This window comes from Protopterus annectens, chromosome 6.part0, assembly GCF_019279795.1.
Source record: "Protopterus annectens isolate FY-2018-M chromosome 6.part0, PAN1.0, whole genome shotgun sequence".
NCBI classification, from domain to species: domain Eukaryota; kingdom Metazoa; phylum Chordata; order Ceratodontiformes; family Protopteridae; genus Protopterus; species Protopterus annectens.
Window position 1 is genome coordinate 1,615,831,411 of NC_056737.1, and position 22,340 is coordinate 1,615,853,750.

Genomic DNA, 22,340 nt, shown 5'->3' on the forward strand with positions numbered 1-22,340 from the left:
CCTAAACAATAAACACAGCTAGTGTGTCCATCTGTCAGAGACATTTTCTGACAGCATGAGTCACACGTTTTGAAGCCAGAAACTTTGGCCACTTTAGACATGTTACACTACTATACTAAAAAACAGTTTTGTTTTGTTTTTTTTTTTTGTTTGTTTTTTGGAGAGCCTCTAATTTAAACGACTGTCCTGTCATTGAGAGGAGAGAACTCTCTAATTTAAACGAGTTCAGGGGAAACAGAAGGCCTGCGAGATATCGAGCAATGGCCAACAAAGCTACAACACACACAAGAAAGGCGATAAGGGATAAAGTACTATATCTAGACAAAAACTTGATACATTTTTAAGAATAAACAACAATTATAATAACAGAAAAAAACTATACTAAGCCTGAGCCAGTAATGAAGCAACCTCGCAGCTGAAGCGGCAAACGAGATCTGGGTAGCTGACGCTGGGCATTCTGGGATAAGGGTTAGCCTCAAGTCAGTAAATAGCTCTCGAGCTATAGAAGTAGGCCGAGTTGGAGCCGAGGATCGGCTCTGAACCCAAACAGCAAGAACGAAGGTGAGATGGGACAACTTAACATCCTTGGTTCCCTGACTTCAGCTTTCATGTCAGTGATGTATGTACCAATGAGAAGAGGACTGAGGCTACGACCCTGTGGGACACTATCAGTGTTTTGTTTTTTTTTGCCTAGAACAAATATTCCCAACCTTAATAGGGGTCTATATCACAACATCGAACTAACATAAGTTTGAATGTTGTAATATTGAACCCTAAAGTCCGAAACCCAATAACAACGAAAACACAGAACAGCGATTTTTTTCCCAGGGAAAAAAATCACTGTTCCGTGACAAAGAAAAATTAAACCTTAAACTTAACTAAAGTGAGGGGCTTTGACCCCCCACACCCCCCAACTTAAATATACCAACTCCAAGATCGCACCACAGTGGAGAAAATAGCAAAGCCCCAAAAACAGCCCACCTATTTTTTTTCCCTGGGAAAAAAAAAAGATGTGCTGTGGCTTCGCTATTTTTGAATTTCGGACTTTAGGGTTTGATATTACAACGTTCGAACATATGTCAGCTCAACGTTGTGATACAGACCCCCTTAACAGTATGTATTTTGCCAAAAAGCCAATTACCTACCATGCAAATTATGAATGAGTTAATGCATAGTAGGGACAGTTTGCCAGTAATCCCAGCAAGATGAATAGTGCCGAAAGCCTTGACAAGTGCCTGGAAGGCAGCATGGAAGGTATGTCCCTATTTAAGGCCTAGATAACCTGCCTGAAGAATTCAACCTGCGTGAGCAGGCATAATATGCATTTTGCAAAACTAACTGCTGTGCATCCAGAGATACAAGTTCACCTAGTCATTGTGAATTAATCTAGAATATGTTCCGTAGCATTGCAAATACTACTACTGAAACTCCTGGATCCTACAATTCATGGAGTCCACTGAAGGATCATCTTTAGGCCAGAGCACCATAACAGCTGTGCTCCACACTTTGGGGATGTAACCAGTGGAGAGACTCACATTGAAGAATTGGAGAGGTTTTGCTCGATGGGACTTAGCAAGTCTCAAGGCATCCAGGGACATTGTCAGAAGAACAAGAACTGGTATTTCTAATTCTGGAATTGCATTAATAGCAGCAACAGGAAATGTGCACTTTCCCTGCTACCATGCAATATTACAGTTGGCATAAATAAGTACAAAGGTATGTGGGGGATGCAGGGGGCCTTGCCCCACTGCAAAAAAAAATTTTTTGAGTTGCATGCTCTGGTTTTACATTGGGCAGCATGCATGTTGGAGTGACAGCAATGTGTGTGTTGATTATTTTTTGTTGATAAAAGGTGCTCTGATGTTTTATAAAGCAATTATCTTACATACTTCTATATTACGTATGTGTATGTGTGTCTACATTTGTATGCATCTGTGTGTACGTATACATATCAAATGTGTAATATACACACAAATGAACATATGTATACTTTCAGTATGTGAGCTACACTTTTGATTTAAGTAATTATCTCTCTGCTGAGAGTATCCCACCCTACCCAAACCTACGCACAGTGACAGCATTGGTACTAAGTGCCAGCTTGTCCATGCATACTCAGAAGCACTAATGTGTCTCTCAATTTGAAAAAAAATTAACTGCATTTGTTATATTTTATGCTAGCTTGTAACAAAGAAGAGTACACAGTCACCCCCTAAAAACTCACTAACTTTCTTAGGCAGAATCTCTACAGACCCATATCCAAATTTATAACCTTTGCAGGAATATGTACCACAGGTGTTCAATGATAGGGCCCTCCGCAGTGCATGAACACCTGAAAATAGCTTTTTGCGACTTATTTTGTGGTAGTTCTTAAAATCATGACCTCTAACACTCACTGGGCAACTCTTGCTCATGTAACACATCTCTACTCCTCATCTAAGAGGCATACGTTCCCAGTGCATAACAGATACATTTTCTTACTGCAAACCAGATATCTGCACAGGACCCTGCTTAATGACTTTTATGGTTGGGCTTTTCCCTTTCAATGGTCAAATTCCAGAATTTTTTTAAGATATTCCCACACTCAGAGATAGCTGGTTATTTGTCCTTCCAGACAAACTTCTGAAGCTGTCAGATATCCCTGCAGCACAGCTGGTTTCATAAAATACTAGCCTGAGGCACAGATGTAAAAGGAGCAACAGCCTACATCATACCCTACCCTTTTATGATTACCAATAGGTTACCAAGAAGTGTGTGTAGAAGCAGGTACACAGAAAGGTCTGCCAATCACCCAGGGTGCGCTAGGAAAGTAAGTCTTGTACGCTGGGTGGCAGTATAGATAGGAGAGACCATATACCGTAAAAGTGATCCTGTTATCTAAACATCTACTGTCACCATGTGTACACTAGCACAACTACAAGACTTAGCATCCTTTGCTTACTGGTGTCAGGAACAACACTCTAGAATGCTTCACCACAGACGTCAACATTTATGTTAGCTATGAAACTTCTGCATACCTCCAATGTAGTCAAGAGAGGTGTGAAACTAGAAAATGAAGGCTGCTGGATGACAGAAAGATAAATCAATAACTCTAAGACCAGCAACCTCAGGCCTCTTCAGGACCGATAGGGTCTCTAAAGCTCTCTACCAGTTTGCTTTTTAACTGTCTGTTTTTTAGGTTTATATATATATTTTTTTTCTAATTTCAGGCTATGATCTCTGCACAATCTAAGATGGCTAGTTCATCTCCTGTGAAGCAAGCCAATTTCTATCACCTCTTGTACTGAGGGATGATCTTGAGGTTTTTGTTGTTCACAGAGGGCATCATCTTATTAAATGCTGTCAGTGCTCACAGGCAGAAATGTTATGGTTCTCCCCTAAACAGAAAAGATACTGGAGATGGAATATGCCTTCGGGAGGCAAAAAACTAATTTTCCAAGTACACAATGGGCCTTCAGGCAAGACAATCAAAACAAGTCCAATTCAAATTCAAAATAAGAAAGAGCAATTACATCTAAAAATTGCTATAAAAAGTAAGCAAGACTCTCTAAGTGGTAGTTATTCTTGAAGTCATCTTAAAAGAAACAGATGATCAATTGCTTCTTGGGGTGGGAAAAAAAAAAACACATGCAACTGAAGACTGCACATGTTACTCTCCTATTTTAGTTATGAGTCAGCCAATGTGTAAGGATTTGGTCAAGTGGAATACTGTTCCACACCGAACATCTACAAGTTCTAAAGTCATACATCCACCTATGACATATTACTGTAGATAAAGAATAATACCGTGGCAATGACTCCTATTATGAAAATTATAAATATATTTCCTCAGTAGACATATGCAGTAACTTAAAATCCTGAACACATCACATAATATTTTTTTTTAACAGTGCCATGCACATTTTGCAATTTTTTTAAAAAAACAATAAAAGTGAATTCCTTGCTAAAATACTTGACATACACAACTGTCATCTGACGTACCATCATTTACCAGATATGCAAAGAAAAGAGGCGATGAGTAAAATAAGTCACAGTTTTACTGCTTGCTAATGAGTATGCCAAACTGAGAAAGAAATGGTACAGATCATGTTTATGTATTCACTCTGTATCTAAACAAAGTTCGGTTTAAATCCAAGATTCTCAGTTATAAATAATGCTTTATAATTACCTGATCTGGGGTAGAAAACTTTTTTTGTAAAAATCTTCTATGTTCTTCAAGTATTCAATAGGAACATTTTTCTCATAAGGCTACAATTAAAAAAAAAAAAAAAAAAAAGTCAAATCTACACACATCCAGGTGTGTGCTAATTGAATAATACAAACTGAAGGAGATTAAATCAAGAGCCTCTACATCCTGCCACTCTGTGCATAACATATTTAAGTTGTACAAGCACTCCACAGTTAACATGTGGGTACAACAATTTTACTTATCCAAACACAGGTGGGCCAGTAACTGCTGTGAAACCAACTAAACAAGAATAAAGAAAATGAATGTTGGCGTCATCTCTGTGTTGCCCTCCGACCGTCTCTTAAGGCTGCTTCATAAGCAAAAAATATGAACATTAACACATACATCGGCAAGGTATAGGAAGGGCCTGAAAAGACAACTGTCAAAGCTGTTCAGTCTGTGAGTGAGCACCCGTGATGCCATCCTTAAGCAACAGTGTCATGTATTCTCACGTGTAAAACAGAAAACAATCACAAGGACTCACCAGCTGTCAAAGTGTTTCGCCATTTTTCTCAGTACAGGATAAATGGCTACAAATAACAGTCTTAATGCCAAACTTACCCATTCAAAGACTAGGATTAATCATTAGAAATGCATGCTGCTGCTCTAGTTATTGTCACAGAAGGTTTGGAGTACCTATCCTATTACTAATATCTGTACATCTACAAATTACTGTTCACTTCTTCATTGTTGATCTCAAGTGATGATTTTCTAAGTCGGCTACAAGTGAGTATTAATGTTAGTTTTGTTGTCTATAGTAGCATTTAAAATACAATCCCGGAGATGTTTCACTTACCACTACACCAGGGACAACAATCTGATTTTGAGCAGAGGAATCAAAATGTCAGCATCCCTTCTGCAAAAGGCTTTACTCTCTGTGTAGATATTTTTCATTATGACTTTAGAAGAGGACAAGAACATAACTTTGGGAACAGAACTTTCACATCTATTTTTACAGTAAAGGTATGCTTCACATACTAGCCATAACAGCTATCAGAAACTGACAAAACAGACTAAATGTCACAGAACAAAATGGGTTGGTCATAACAGGGCCTCAGGAGAGCAATTACATTGATCTCCTCCTTGATGCCGCTCATTTTTGGAGCACAGACTTAACTCAAGGAATGCAAGTCAATAAACCTTTAAATGTTACAGTGATATACAGGAACGAATAAGAACATCCTGAGGCAGATGCCAAACAATCACTCTTCCCAATTATCTGGCTTTCCTCTCATAAAAGTGAACAAATCCTAAAATCTACAAGTTCCACAGACCAAACTATTAGAAATAGGAAAGGAGGCACAAGCAAATAAAGGAAAGATGTGTCAGAACTATCCCTGTAGCAATGTAGGACACAAACAGATATGCACGCCAGCCGATCAATGAGAAGGTCCAGAACAGTGATCAGCTGGTGGTTCCTGTTTGGATATCCCCAGCACAATCTGTAGAAATGGTGCAGAGTAATTAGTATAAACCAAGAACCCCGCACAATACAATTTTGAAAATCTTCCCTCTTGCACATGCTCTATGGGATGCACGCACTTCCTCTCTATGCAAATCATGATACTGCACAATGACTAGGAAGGCATTTCAGCCACTGTAATTCCGAAATGACCCCATCCCACCTCACAGCTTACAGCAAACACTGTCTGTAAAATACTAAAATGCACGAGTCTAAATAATGCTATACTTGAATGACTACATATACTTAACAGGCAGTCTACACACAATGGACAGCAGTAGAACAATAAGCACTTGAAGTGTGTTTTACTGCATTTTAGCAGGCATGGGTAGCACACGTTATGTCTAACTTAAGTTACTTCTGCAGAAGGTTTCTGAAGTGGAATCCAAAGAAGTGAAACTTAAAAATCCCATGAAGATAAGGCAGGGGGAAGGCCAAAAGGCAACAGCTTAGAAGGCAAAGTCTTAAAGGAATGGAGGCCCAAATCCTGGAACTGCATTCTCAACAATACTGCTTGGAGAAAGTATAAATTACCAAGTAGCTAAGTCACAGGTGTGTGCAGTGGTGAGATTTTGAGGCAAGCAAGAAATATAGCCATACTGCTGTCAAGTGGCCTTCAATAGCAACATTTTCAAATGAGTGATCAGTCACCGCTAGCAAAACCACAGCTACCAATCCACTTGGCTAAGTTTTGCTGTGCCACTGCAAGACCTGTCAAAGGGTGGTTAGCCATTTTTAGCAAAATTGCAGTAAGCCATTCACTTGGCTAAGGTTTGCTACGTTACTGCAAGACTCTCTTCATTCAAATGACTAATGTACTTTGCTGAACTCAGGTACCCATCTTTAGCCAAAACTTCAGTTGTTTGCGGACATCCAGAGTAATAAGAGACCTTTTTCCATGGGATTATGCCTTTAGAAAGAAAACGCATATAAATAAACTAGTTTACAGACAGTTATGAAACCATTATCAGTGAAAAGTGTGTCCTAAGAGGCATTAGATCCTTGTGAAAAAAAGAAATCGGGTTCCCTACAGATACAGCCCTACAGGTCCATGTTCCTGCAGACAGAAGAAAATGGCAGAATAGTGGCATCTGTCAAGAGATGAACTTCACAGTCATAGAACTACCTGGTTTAAAAAAAAAAAAAAAAAAAAAAGGCAAGGTCTGTCGACCAATACTTTTTCATTCAAAGAAGGGCTCTTCAAAAGTACGTAAAATGCAGACCCCCACCCACCTTATGGGACTGCTAAACTAGCTAGTACTGGGCCTAAAATTCTCACTTCCACAACACTGTTATGGATAGGGATGTTAGCAATATGCACAACGACTATGGAATAATGAAGGTTCAAGTTAAACATGGTGCCTGAGATACTCAAGTATCACCTGTGAATTTCTGTAACACTTTAATGCTATACATCTCTGAAGTGTTACAGTAATGTTGTTTTCAATTTGCATACCTGTGATCATATTCACCTGGGCTTTGTCGCAATTGGCCATTTCTGATCAGAGTACTACCCCAGTAAACAGACATATAATACAATAAATAAATCCACTGAGGCAGCATACAGCATCTCGCAATTCAAATGGAAAAATACTTCACCTTAGCAAAATATATCTAGAAAATGGTGGATTCCTATCACCTTAGCAAAATATATCCAGCAAATGAGGGATTTCTGGCAGTTTCAATGTCTTCTAGGACTCGTAAGGAAAGGTTTTGTGAGGGCACATGGTCTAAAGCCAGTACCAACACCCAATGTGGTGCCACTTGTTATCTCAAATGAAAAGAATTCCTTCTCTTGCAACTTACAAAAAGACATGTGTGTGTACTTCCAGAGGCTTGAGAACCTGAAATCAGTTCTATAAGATGCAGAACTGGAGGACTTCCAAGATGGCTGCACACTAAGTAACAGCTTAATTTCAACCTTCCCAGTATGGAAGTAGAAACAAAGAAAAAGATTGAGTGAATTTGTGTTTTGGGGTAAATTTCAGTTAGTGGCTAGTAAATGCAATTACTGGATGACCGTGACAAAATATAGAGAACCTGATTGAAAATCAACCAAAAAAGGAAAAAAGAAAACACTGGCAAGGAAGCATCCTGCAACTATTCAGTAAAAAGCAATTCAAGCTCCAGCACAAGACATGACTTCCAGTAATCTACAGGTAAAAATAAGTCAAATGTGCTGAGAGCTGGTTAAAATAAATGAAACACTGAAGCAGCAGATCAACTCGCATAACAAAAGGCTGTTAAAATGGAAGAAGCTTTAAACAGATATTCAGATGACCTGATAAAACTTCAAAAATATGAAGATGAAATGAAGAAAAGACTGAGTAGGAGACTGCTCAAGAAGAGATGTTTTAAAAAACGGTAATTATTGCAACACAGTTGTTTGTTGTTGTGTGTCTTTCAGCTTTTCCCGGTTAGGGGTCGCCACAGCGGAACTCTGTTCCGCTGATTGGCAGTTGGTATTTATGGTGTCGAGTTGCCAGCCCGATGCCCAATCTTCAACAAAGGCACGCCCATTCAACACATGTCTTTCGAACACCCACTCGACCGCGGGGAGAACATGCAGACTCCACACAGAAGGCACTCCCAACCCAAGCCGAGAATCGAATGGGAAAACCTCTTGCTGTGAGGCAACAACGTTACCGCTGCACCACCGCGGAATTGCCCAATTATTGCAACAGAGTATATAGGGAAAATCTGAGACTGTCTGCTGTACCTGAGAAACTAGAAGGAACTGACTATATTAATTTTATGAAAGCACAAATAAGCAACTGGATTGGTATTCCACAACAAGAATTGTTTGCTGAAAGGACACTGTGTATATACTCCAAGCCTGGCCATGTGAAAGCAGTCAAGACCTCTAATAGTAAAGATGCAATCCTACCAGTAGAAAGGGTTGATTCTGACAAAACTGTGGCAGAAGGACAAAAGTTGGAGACAGTACAGTTTTTGTGGAAAATGATTACTCAATGTACACCAGGCAGTGGAGTAAATGCATTCCAGCAATCAGGGAACATCTAGAGGCAGGTGTGAGATGCTGCTATATCCAGCTATCTTCAGAATATTTTTTTTAGGAGGTTCAAATTCATGTTTTGTTGGAGAACACACTAAAGAGGAAATACAAATGTTTGCCCAATAAAAAGTGAGCTATCAAACAGAAAAGGACTCTACTTCTTATTTCTATGATAATAAAATTCAGAGACCTTGCCAGTGAAAATGTCCAATGTTTCAATTGAAAATGCTTGAGAGACAGAGAAAAGCACAGAAGTCCACTAGAAGAAGTACACTGGAAATGAACCAGAGACTGGAGGTGGAAGATGGAAATCAACAGGAAGAAAACCAACAACTTGGAAATTAAAGAATAAATGTGGGATTACAAAGAATCAATCACATTTGTGAAATATGGCTGAACAATGAAAAGTGGAAATAGTGGACTTTTTTTATTAAACTTGTAGGGGACTCCAAAGCATACGCCCTACTGCATGTCGTTAATGTCAGAGAACATTAAGGAGAGGGGAAGAGGAAGGAAAACAGGTAACTAAGTAAAATAAGTTTTGTTCTACAGCATTTTTATAAACAATGACATGTACTGAATGTTATATAACTTTTAGTTATGTACTCACCATAACTTCAGATGTTTGGGATCCATCTCGCCTACATTCTGACTGATGGGTTCGGAGCCGAGGCACGCTTATGCCAAAGAGCGAAGTCTCTTATTGGCTGAGCTTACTATATCCCAGGATGCACCACTACCAGTCCCCCAGATCTAGTTTGTCAGCATACATGCACACACGCATGCACTGCTTATATAACATTGACAGATGATACAAGATAAAAAACAGTAGAACCCAAACCGTTCAATCTCTTCTGATCTCCAAGGCAGGGGGAAGGAGGGTGGGTATTAGGAATGTAGGCGAGATGGATCCCAAACATCTGAAGTTATGGTGAGTACATAACTAAAAGATGTTATGTGATCCTATCTCGCCTACATTCTGACTGATGGGACAGCGTCCCTAGCACCTAAATCCTGGGTGGCTCACTGGAAAACACTCCTGAGTACCATGGAACCAAATGATGCTCGCCCTTTAGATGCCACATCCAATTTATAGTGGGAAATGAAAGTGTGCGGGTTGGACCAAGTAGCCGCAGCACAAATTTCAGAAATAGCGAGCTTGGAATGGAATGCAATAGAGGTAGCCATAGCTCTAGTAGAGTGAGCTTTGACAGATGTTGTAAGTTGCTTATTTGAAGAGGAATAAGCTTGAGTTATGCAATCTCTGATCCATTTGGCAATAGTAGCTTTAGTGATGGTTTTACCCAGTTTATTATCTGAAAAGGACACAAACAATTGATCTGTTTTCCGAATTTGCTGAGTCCTATCTAGATAGAAGTGCAATTGCCTGTGAACATCCAATGTATGGAAGGTGTATTCCTCTTTGTTTGAAAATTTTGGAAAGAAAACTGGTAGCTCTAAAGATTGTTGGAGACAGAGATTAGAGCAAACTTTTGGGACAAAAGATGGATTAGGTCTAAGTGATACTCTATCCTTGTGAAAAATCAAGTACGGTGGTTTGATAGATAGGGCTTGAAGTTCTGAAACTCTTCTTGCAGAGGTAATTGCAATTAAGAAGGCAGTTTTCCAAGACAGATATTTCAACTCACATGTAGCAGCCGGTTCAAAGGGGGAAGATGTTAAGGCACGAAGTACCAAATCAAGATCCCACAGAGGCGCAGGATGAAAAACTGGGGGTCTTAAAAGCACAGCACCTTTCATGAAAGTTTTACATAATCTGCTGCTCATCAACGGTGGGTCTGTGGAATCGTGAAATTTGGAGATAGCTGCTAGTTGGACTTTAATAGTAGAGACTGAAGATCCTTGATTAAACAAGGATGTTAAAAATTTCAAGACCTCTGGTATCGGGGCAGTAATAGGGTCTAATCCTCTGAGTTGAGCCCAGATAGCAAACCTCTTCCACTTACTGTGATACAACTTCTTAGTGGTGGGTTTGTGGGCTGAAGATAAAATGTGAATAACTTCCGGGTCCAAGGTGTGATTTCTGACTATAGTCGGAAGTGGAGGAGCCAAGCTGTTAATTTCAAAGTGTGAAGGGACTGGTGCTGTTGTCCCGACTGATGAACCAGAAGGTCCGAATTAGGTCCAAGAACCAAGGACCGTCCAGAGTATATTTCTGTAGGTAGGGGAACCATACCTGATGAGGCCAGTAGAGCAATTAGAATCATTGTGGACCCCAATTGGGAAGCTTTCTGGATGACTTTGGGGAGGAGTGGAATCGGAGGAAAAGCATAAAGCAGTCCTGTTGGCCAAGGTTGGACTAGAGCATCCGTAGTTGTCTCCCCTGACGCTGGGTCAAGGAAAAGAACCTTTGCACTGTGTTTGTGGTGTTGCAAACAGGTCGCAGCACGGAATCCCCATCTTTTGAAAATCTGAGCTGCTACTGTTTCTGTTCAGAGACCACTCGTGAGGAGAGAGAATAGTCCTGCTCAGTCTGTCTGCCAATACATTGGATTTGCCTGGAATGTGGGTCGCTACCAGGAAGCGCTTGGTAGCCACTGCCCATTCCCACACCCTCATGGCCTCTCTGCAAAGGGGTAAGATCTGGTCCCTCCTTGTTTGTTTAGATACCAGACTACCGACATGTTGTCTGTGTGGATGGCGATAATGCCTTGAGGGAGAAACTTGTGGAGGGCTTGTAAGGACAGAAGTACAGCCCTCATTTCCAACACATTGATATGGAGAGATGTTTCGTGGGAAGCCAAGAACCTTGAACTGACCTGCCCAGACAATGCCCCCCACCCGTCTGGGAGGCATCCGTAGTCAAGGTGGCCACCGGAGGGTATAACAAAGGGTCTTCCCTGATTCAGATTGGATGGCAGAAGCCACCAGCGGAGGTCCCGTTTGCACGCTTTCTGTAATCAGTATGTGATGATTGAGGGGGAGATCTTGAAAAGACCATTGTGTCGATAATAGCCACTGGAGAATCCTCATGTGCAACCTTGCCAGAGGAACTAGGGGAACCGTGGCAGACATTGAACCTAAAAGTTGCAGGACCATCCTGGCTGGGGCTTTGGATCTTAGAAGCAGGGCTCGGACCTGATTTTGTAATGTTTGTATCCTTTCGGTAGGAAGGAAGATCCGCATTAATTTTGAGTCTATCTCTGCTCCTATGAATCTTATGCGCTGAGAAGGCAGCAAGACAGACTTTGACCAGTTGAATGTAATTCCCAGGAAACACCCAGGAGATGGTGGCTTGTAGGTTCTCTAGTAGTAGATGCCTGGTGGTGGCAGTCAGGAGCCAGTCGTCCAGATAGGGAAACACTTGGAATCCGAGACTCCTCAGGTGAGCAGTCACTACTGCCAAACACTTGGTGAACACCCTGGGTGCTGTGGTGAGACCAAAGGGCAGTGCACAAAATTGGAAATGACTGTCTCCCAGGCTGAAGCGCAGATACCTCCTGGACGCCTGATGTATTGGTATGTGATAATAGGCGTCCTTGAGATCTATGGAGCACATCCAAACATCTTTCTCCAACAATGGGAGAATGGATTGTAAAGTGACCATTCGGAATTTGGACTTCATGACGGACTGGTTTAGTTTGCTGAGATCCAAAATGGGTCTCAGGTCCCCTGTCTTTTTTGGCACTAATAAGAACCTTGAGTAATTTCCGGATCCGATCTGGTCTGTGGGGACCGGTTGGATGACTCCTTTTTCTAGCAGCTTTGAAGCTTCTACGGCTGCAATTTCCCTTTGACTGGGTGGTGGGTCCGGGATTTTTTTGGACGGTGGGGGTGAGCATGTAAAGGGAATGGTGTAACCTCCGGCAATAATCCGAAGCACCCATCTGTCCTGAGTAATAGACTCCCAGGCTTTTAGGTGCTTGGCAAAACGGCACCCGACTGGCTCAGGAGCAGCACAGCCGGGCAATCCCTCATGGAGTGTGGGAGGCTGAAGAGCCACGAAAGGACTCGCGGTCTCCAGTGTTGCGGGGGCTTCTGCCGCCTCTGGGACGGCGTCTCCCAGAAAAATTTCCCCGTCCTCTGCCTCTGGAAGGGGAATCTTCCTGCTGTTGAGGAAAGAATTTCTGTGATTTGTGGAACCACATCTTCCCTCCTCTTTTAGCCTTGGGATAAGGCCGAAAGGGAGTGGAATATCGTGCTCCTACGGCAGATAAAGTCTTTCCCTCCTGCTCACAGCGGGTAAGAGTGTCTTTTACCTTGGGTCCAAACAAAGAGGACCCATCAAAGGGAGCGTCGGCAAAGGAAGACTTGAAGGCCTCCGCGAAATGACACAAACGGAGCCAGGCTTGTCTCCGTGAGAGCCACGCCTGTGCCTGCGCTCTGCCGCCCTTCGGCCGCATATGAAATGAGCCTCATGGACGAGTTAGAAATCGAGGTAAGGATAGCCAACTGAGAGCTAACCGACTGGGCTAGCTGCTCAGGTAGGTTACCTGAGAGGGAGTCTGAGAGCTCCTTGACCAGATCCCTCTGTAGTCTGGTGAAATGTGCCAAATAATTCAGGGACCTCAGAGTAAAGGCCGCTGAAGTCAGGGTGCGCTTCCGCACGGTCCATGCTCCTAGACTCCTTATTAGGAGGATGGACGGACGTTGAAGCCTCTGCCACGTCCTGCTGGGTAGCAGATGCCACCACCATGGCATCTACAGCCACGCCTTTCGTAAGAACTCCTTCTCGGTGGGGCAGACAAAAATTTGTTAGGGCGAGAAGGCACTGGTTCCACAGTATCTGGATGTTCCCACGCCCTCCGACAAACCAAATCCAGGAGCTCGTTGAAGGGCGGAGACACCCAGGAGGCGGAGGGCTGAGCCCCGAAGGCCTTGAGGAACACCGACTCATCAGCGGAGGGGGGTTTGGAATTCCAGCCGCCTCGTTGCTTGAGGATCTCTAGAATGTCTGCAAATGAGACATCATCCGAGGATGACTTTGGGGACCCCTCCGCATCATCAAGATCAGTGTCCGATGTAAGAGACTCATCGGGGGAGTCCACGTGCTTCTTCTTGCACGATCTCTTCCTTGGGGGCTCCTCCAAGACAACTCTGAAAGACCCTCAGGAGGAGGGAACCCCAGTGGGGTAACCTCAGGCCCGGGCTCCGCTGCCTAGAGACAGGGGAACTGCCAAAGACCCAGTCTCCATGCCCAGGAAGGTGCCGGTAAAGCCGTAGAGATGGTCGAAGAAGACTTGGCCAAGGCACTCCTCATAGCTCTGAAGGCCGGACCCCAGAATCCTGGGAGGGTCCGGTCTCGGAGCCATGATAGCAGACGGAAGTCCCGCGGCCGAAGCTTACCGAGAGGGAGGCTTGGAACCGACAGCATTGGTCCCAAACGTCACCCGGGTCCGGCCGAAGAAGTCCGTGTGCTAAACTCGGACCCGAAGGCCGGGGTTGGAGTAAGGGTCGGAGCCGACCCTAGGATCTCCACTGGCTCCATCAGCACCTGCTCCGACGGAGCCAAAGCGGTCGGAGGAGGAATGGCAATGGAATGGGCTATCGGCTCCGAAGCCAATTGGGTCGGAGCCGAAACAAATTTCTGAAAGACTGGGGACTGGAAAAGTCTTTGGAGTACCCTGTCTATGTCCGAATCTGACATCCTTGATGACCTGGAAGAGACCGAATGGGTCCGAGTAGGCCTCTCCAACGGCTCCAAGGGACTAGGGGACCGGCTCCGAATCGACTCGACAATTATCGGCGCCGAAGGAGTGTCCAAACCAATTTCCATCGGTGCCGAAGAGGGCTTCGGCGCCGAGGAGGAAGTGTCTGAGCGGACAACCTTCATCGGCTCCAAGATCAGTGGAGCCGATGAAGATGATCCGCCTCTCGAGGCCCCAGCCGTCGGCTCCAAACCCAGAGGAGTAGAGGCTGGAGGCATCGAGGCAGACCATTCCGCCCTCGGCTCCGAAGTCCGTGGAGCCGAAGGAGAAGCCTGCCTATGTCTTTTGGCGGTCGGTTCCGACGGGCTGGTCGGAGCCGACGCCCTTTTCTTCTTTGCAGGAGAAGGAGAGGAAGCTAAAGCCTCTTCAAATGAGGGTTTAATAAGGCCTTTTAAAATAAGTTTATTTTTCCTCTCTTGGAGGACCCTCGAGGAAAACGCGTGGCACACGCTACAGGACTCCTGCAAATGTTTGGCGCCCAAACAGTACACACAGAGGGAATGGTCATCTGTTATTGACATCTTGAAACTGCACTTAGTGCACTTTTTAAATCCTGAAGGCCTAGGAGCCTGTGACATTATGGCAACCAATTTAGTGTAACTAGCCAAAAACCAAACACACTAACAATGACAGAAAAATTTCTTTTCTTTTTTTTTTTTTTTTTTTTAAAACAAAGGCTGTCACAAATAGACAAAAATAACCAAAGGGGTCCAAAAGCCCCTAAATAAAACTGGACTTGAACAATAACGGACTGACAGGGGAAGGCCCTTAAACTCAAAGGGGACCTCTAGTCAGAAAAAACGCATTCACTACACAAAAACTTTACAGAAAATGCTCACTCAAACACAAAAACACAAGATAGCTGTTAAAACAGCTTTTTGTTGAAGATTTAGGAAATTCCTGACAGGAAAGTAAGTGAAAAAAGCACTACTTAGCTCAGCCAGCTCGAGACCACGTCTTTGCTTGTTAGCAGCAAACGAGATCTGGGAGACTGGTAGTGGTGCATCCTGGGATACAGTAAGCTCAGCCAATAAGAGACTTCGCTCTTTGGCATAAGCGTGCCGAGTCGGAGCCGAGGATCGGCTCCGAACCCATCAGTCAGAATGTAGGCGAGATAGGATCACATAACATCAAAGCATTTTCAGTTATGTTTGTGTTATAAGGATACTAAAGTAAACAGGTGTCCTTCTTCTTTCTTCTAGCTTAGTTTTAAGAAATGTAGGCATTGCACAAAAAATGTAGGCATTGCAATGTAAAAAGAGAAGAAAGCTTGGACTAAAGCATGTATGAGATAATCAGCTGTAAGCAAATAAATAAGAGAATACTCAATGTAAAGAAAAGTTTTCCTTTAGCAAATAAATGTTCACAGTGCAAGAAGCTTGTAGCCGAAGGCAACTGTACATCTGAAATTCATGTTTCTATAAAGACAAGCTGATAAGTAGGCAATAAAAACAGACTACTTCTTTCTGAAAGCATTAAAGTTATTTTCTACATCTGGGAGAAAAACAAAGACAAAACAAAAAGCAAACACCAATTAGTGTTAAGGAGAAGCACAGGCTGTACCGTGTGTTTTGGCACAGATAATATTAGGGGATTTTTTTAAGGGTTTTCATTAAAACAAAAAATCTTGTTAAGATGTGACTCGGGTTCAAATGGATATGACAAGAACCAACTGTATAAAAGATTGACCTGCCAAGCTTTAGTGTGTGCATGGAACACAAAAGTTGAAACTAGACATTTACATACCATACATACCATTTAAATATATATAGGCTGCGGTGGTGCGGCAGTTAGAGTTGTCGCCTCACAGCAAGAGGTTCTCCAGTTCGATTCTCGGCTGGGGTGCCTTCTGTGTGGAGTCTGCATGTCTTCCCCGCGGTTGAGTGATGTTAAAGACATGCAGGTAGGTGCGTGCATGAATGGGCATGCCTTCTTTAAAGATTGGGCGTCAGGCTGGCAACTCGGCACCATAAAAATCTACTGCCAATCATTAGCGGACAGGAGTTCCGCTGTGGTGACCCCTAACTGGGAAAAGCCGAAAGACATACCATTTACATACAAACATACCAGTGTTGCCATATTTTCCATATTATCTTTGAATGTGAATGGTCTCACAAGTATATACAAAAAAAAAAAAGAAAGTAGTGCATTATATTAAAAAATGCAGAGTGCAGATAGCTATGCTACAGGAGACACATTTGAAAAGAAATGAACATGTGAATTTGATAAAGAAATGATTTCAAGATGGTTATTCAGCAAAATATCTAGGACAATTTGTTGTTTGACTAATTTTATATCATTGCTGGCTGACTTCAGAGTTGTGCACTGTTATTTTTGCTTCACTGTATAGTTTTTCAGATCTCTGCTGAAGATGTTGGTTTTCCCATACCCACCCTCCCTATTCCTGTCTTGTTGTTTAAATTTGGAGGCTTTTGCAGTTGCCCGCCCCCCACTGTAGTTTTGATCTGGGACACTCCCCCCAGTCCCATCTCTTTATCTCATTCTACCTAATAGACTCCTTCTGCACTTGTTTTTAGTAATTTTTAGTTGCATTTTTTAAACTGTTTGGTCTAACATTGCTACATACCCAAGTATGCTAGCTTGCACTGCATTTGAGTTGTTTTTACTGCTGTTTTAGCTACTTTTCTGTATATATACATATATATATATATATATATATATTTATTTATTTATATTTATATCAATACTTTTCCTGTAACTAGTGTAGTCCAGATTCAGATTTTCTATATCCAGGACTGTATGTAAGCTTCTGAGCTCCCCCCCCCAAAGCTTTCTGTGTTGGAGGGAAGCTTTCTACCTTATCAGTGGGAGTGGTAAGCGCACTAGATAACCTATCTACCACATAAGGAGTGGTTCTGGCCTAGAAATTGTAGTTATTGGCCGTCTGGGCAGTTTTTCCATCTCTCTCAACTTTCTGATTTAAAAACCCGCATTTGCACTTGTTTCCCCCCTTTCCTGTAACTAGTTTAGTCCAGATACAGATTCTTAGTTTTAGCACTTGAATTTGCTTATTCGTGATCAGCACATGTTCAGAACTTGTAAGCACTAAATAACCTACTAATTACTACAGCACTCAACCTTCCTCATTACCTAGAGAAAAACAGTTTTGGTACTTACTTTCCCAACAGCTCTTGTACTCACTTTCCTCACTTATCTAGAGGAAAATAGCTTTTTATTCAGGCATGTCCAAGGGTGAGCTCCCAGTGTTCTCTCCTGTCCATTTGATTAATCTGGGCATCTTGGAGCAATGTAGACATTGCCTCATAAGTTCATAGGTTCATACTAGGCTATCTGCCCTAGGGCATTTATAAGCCTAGCCAGAGTGTGTTTGGCTTTCGCCACCCATTTTAAATTAATTTTGCTATGCCCTTTTTCGAGGTTAGTATACTGTGCCTCTGTCTAACAGTGACAGAAGTTATACCCGGGGTAAACCTACGATCTCCCATCCACTCATCAAGATTCCTCTCGAAGAGAGTCAATGAGGGACTCTGCCTAACCTGGACTGGGATTTTATTCCAGAGTGAAGGGAGCCTCTGGGTTATGAATCTGTCCCTCCAGCATGTCCTATTTATTTCAGTGCCGAGGTTCAAGTCTCTCGAGCGGGTAGCTCGATGGGATTTGGATTTTCTGAGGTGCAGCATGTCCATTAATTCCGAGTTGGACATGGCTTTATACGTCAGGCACAGATCGCCTCTGAGCAAGCGGTATACCACTGAGTAGAGCTGGAGTTTCTTTAACCGGGCAGCATATGGCATCTGTTTGAGCCCTTTGATCCTCTTGGTGAGGTACTTTTGGGGTCTTTCCAGTTGCTGCAGGTGTCTGGTAAGGTACATCCCAAAAGGGGCATTGTACTCAATTATGGGCCTGATGAGGGATGAGTAAAGAGGCACGATGACCTCCCCTGATCTAGATGTGAATTCCTTCATGATTAGGTGGGCTATATAAAATGTTTTTCTAATCACTTTGGCCACGTGGTTGTCAAATGAGAGATTGCTATCAACTTGGGTCCCCAGGTCCCTAATTACTTCTTCTGTACTTAATGGATTACCACCTATGTGGTAATTTGTGGGCACTTTGTTTTTGCCAAAGGGGATGACTATACACTTTTTGGCATTTAGCTTGAGGCCATGGCTCTGGCACCAGTTGTCTGTTTCTATGAGGCCCTTTTGGAGGATGCTTGTGTCGACCGAAGAGTCTATTATGGCACCCAGTTTGCAGTCATCTGCGAACTTGGTCAGCCACAGTCCTTCCGTGTTGGCCTGTACCTCCGAAAAATATATACTGAACAAGAGAGGTCCCAGGAATGAGCCTTGTGGGACGCCACTTGTAACTGGTTTGGAGTCTGACATGGCTCCAGAAATTCTAACCATGTGGGTTCTGTCCTTGAGCCAGTTTGCAACCCATCTAGTGATGTAAGGGTTTATATTTAAGCTGGTGAGCTTATCTATAATGCCAGAGTGGGGTATTGTATCGAAGGCTTTTGCGAGGTCCAGGTAGGCTGTGTGGACCACCTTCCCCTCGTCAATGGCCTTGGTGACTGTTTCAAAGAAATCAACCAGGTTTAAGAGGCAGGATCTGCCCTTAACAAAGCCAAACTGGGTAGGATCCAGTGTCTGTAGGTCCCCAATATCTTTATTTATGAGGTCCATGATGATCCTTTCCATAGCTTTGCAGGCCAAGCTAGTCAGGCTTATGGGGCGATAGTTTCCAGGATCCGTTGAGGCACCACCTTTGTGGAGAGGGACCACTGTTGCTGTACGCCACTCTTTGGGTACATATCCTGTAGTAAGGCTGAGATTGAACAGTAGTTTTATGTTTGGGTTTAGCTCTTGGAGTTCATGTAGGACGCAGTTCAGGACACTGTCTGGTCCCATTGATGCTGTGTTTTTTGCTTTGGAGAGGGCAGCTCTTACCTGAGCATCTGAGATGTCAGGGAGACAACACTCTGCTGGGATAAATATTTGCCCTTTTGGTGGGGAGGGGGGGGGAAGAAGTTTGCGCTGAACCTATCAGCTAGGATGTTGGCAATGTCTGTGGGTTCGGTGTATTTTTTGTCATTTTTGACTAATTCTGAGCATATCTGGGAATTCCCACCCAGGTTCCTAACATAACTAAAGAAAGCCTTGTGATTATCCCCTGTGCAATTTTTCTCTCGAAGCTGGCCTTAGACGATTTTATGAGAGTCCGTAGTTTTTTGCTAACACTGATCAGAGATGCCTTCCCTTTTTGGGATTTTTCTCTATCATGTAGTAGCTTCCTCCTTCTATTGTATAGTTTGTTTATAGCTGGGGTCCACCAGACAGGACGTCTGCCTTTGGAGAATTGGGTCTTGGTTTTATTTGGGATTGCATGATCCATGCATTCCTGAAGGTGTTCATAGAATGCGTTTATAAAGGATTTGGTAGTCTGGGCCGTATTTTCCACAGGTCAGGGGGCTTTGAAGGATTCCACCTCAGTTTTGAGGAGTGTGAAATTTGCTTTAGAGAAGTTTTTCACTGTGGTTTTCAGGGCAGGGGGTGGAGTCGGGATGTAAATATCCAGTGAGATTAGTTTATGGTCTGATCTTACCAGTGAGAGATACGCTTCTGGTCTGGAGCATAGAGTCCCCATGTTGGTGATGATCAGGTCCAGTATGTTTTCCCCTCTTGTGGGAGTGGTAACAAGTTGTTCCATAGCATTTGAGTTTATAAATTCTAGGAACCTTTGGGATAGGGTGTTGGAGCTAGAGTAATGCTCCCAGTCTATGTTTGGGTAGTTGAAGTCACCCAATATAATGGTGTTTGGAGAGACCTTCATATTTTCCAGTGTTCTCAGGAAGGCCGAGTGGGGTTCCTGGGTTTGTGAGGGTGGTCTGTAGCAGGCTATAAACTGGAAGGCAGTTTTACCCACTGTTAGTTTCACATGGATAGTCTCTGATGCTTCGTGCTGTGCCACCAACCTGGAGGTGTGGGTATCTATGAAGAATATTGATACTCCCCCCCTCCTTTTGTGGTTCGGTCCAAGTTTTGGGGCCGAAAAGCATGGTATGAGGTATAACCTGGTAGTGCTGGGGTGCTCTTGGGAGCCTTGAACCAGGTTTCTGTTACTGCACAGATATCGATGTTCTCCTTGCTAAGGAGAGTTTCGAGTTCGTGCATCTTGAGGTTTAGACTTCTGGCGTTGAGTAGCATTACTCTTAGTTTCTTATCCCTTGTGATACCTATGGAGGTGGGTTTGTCTTTTGAGCCTTGCCTAAAAAAGGCACTATGGGGGTAGCAAGAGCCTTTGCCAATATCCGAAAGCCCAGGGTTGACAGGTGCAAGCCATCCCTAGCGAAGCATCGTGGCTTGTCAAGCATGTCATCCCAGGCTGACAGGCACTGGATCCCCTTTGAATGACACCAATACTTAAGCCAATTGTTGAAATTGATCATCTTGTCTTCATATTGTGGCATCATTCTTGGTGAGGGTAAGATGCTACTCAAGGTCAGGGTCATACCAACCTGGACTACATGCTCAGAGAGCTCCTCTATGTCTCTTTTCATGAAGTCCAGGGAGGTACGTCTCAGGTCATTCACACCAGCATGGACAATGACTGAGTCATATTTGTACTTGCCTTGGAGTGACCTGAGTGCTTGTGTTATGTGGCGGATCCTAGCGCCCGACAGGCAGCTCACCGTGACCTTCTCCTTGTTCAGCCTGGTGAGCGGGACGTCAGTGTGCCTGATGATAGAGTCACCTATTACAAGTGTATCAGGTGTGTTGTTTAGCCTTAAGGGCTGTGACTGTTCGGCACACTGGCTTTGTGAGCTATGTGTTGCATGTGTTTTGTTTTGGGGTCGCGGTTGCTTCGGTGTCTGCTTTGGAGGTCTCTGCTGCTTAGGCAGATTTTTATTTAGAGCCTCCGAGTATGTTTTTGTGTGTTTATGTATTTGGTTTGCTGTCGTGGTAGGTCTATGTGAGACTGGAATTGTAGTGAGTGTGGTTTCCTTCTCCTCCTGACTGGTTTCGCCAATGCTGAGTTGAGAGAGCTTAGCCTCCAGTATGGCTATATGGTTGCATCTCTCACGTGTTGGAATTGGCTGGGAGGAGGAGAGGGTTGTCTGTGTACATGAGGCAGTTGTAACATTGCCTCAAGATTCCCAGATTCACCAGGTGGACCGGAGAGGAGATTGACAACTGACCTTTGGACATGCTAGAATAGTATTGGGAATTCCTTTATAATTGAAAAAAAAGGGCCAATGGAGAACGAGGTACTCAAGGGGAGTTTGTGAGGGTGTAGTGCTTTTAATATTTTAGTGCTGACTTATATAATTGCTTTAGTGAGCAAGTGCCAGGTAACTTAAATGCAATGTGTTACAGGTAACTTAAATGCAAAAATGACTAACAATAACTTTCTTTCAAGTGAAACAAGGAAATAAGTACAGTAAGCAATGCAGATATCACTAGGGATCCACAGAAGCGCTGAAAAGCCACGTTTTAGGTGGAATTAGCGTTTCAGGGAAATAACAAGCAAACAAACAACAAGCATACAAATAAAGCTAGATTCAGCAGGCCTGGATCTAGTCTATGCTACAGCAAACCAGGTGTACCAATTTCAGTAAGAAACAGTTCAAATATGCAGGCACTATAAGCCTTTAACCAGAAATTCCCAGCTCAGAAGGGCAGAGTCCAGCCTCTCCTCCCACAAGAGTACAGACCACGAACCTTCTTAATGTAAAATAACTGGCCTGAAGCCCAAGTGTTTAAACCAGAACTAATACACTTTTAGAATAACAGACACTGAGCCCTCAATCAGCAGTTCACAACTTAGAAGGATGTAAGCTACCTGTCCTGCCACCACAGTGCAGGCCACAAACCTTCCTAATGTAAAACAACTGGTCTGAAGCCCAAGTGCTTAAACTAAAAGGCTTAGAATGAGTTACACCAAGCAGTAATACATACAACTGAATACTTTTAAGATGATGCA

General features: G+C 43.2%; 1 protein-coding gene across 1 annotated transcript in view; it reads right to left on the reverse strand.

Annotated features, from left to right (window-relative positions):
* NDUFA10 (NADH:ubiquinone oxidoreductase subunit A10) overlaps window positions 1-22,340 on the reverse strand; it is a 440,169-nt gene that overhangs the window by 220,503 nt on the left and 197,326 nt on the right. The window contains exon 6 of the mRNA XM_044075063.1: window positions 4,166-4,245. Within this exon, the coding sequence (XP_043930998.1) occupies window positions 4,166-4,245 (80 nt within the window). The remainder of the gene's footprint in view (window positions 1-4,165; window positions 4,246-22,340) is intronic.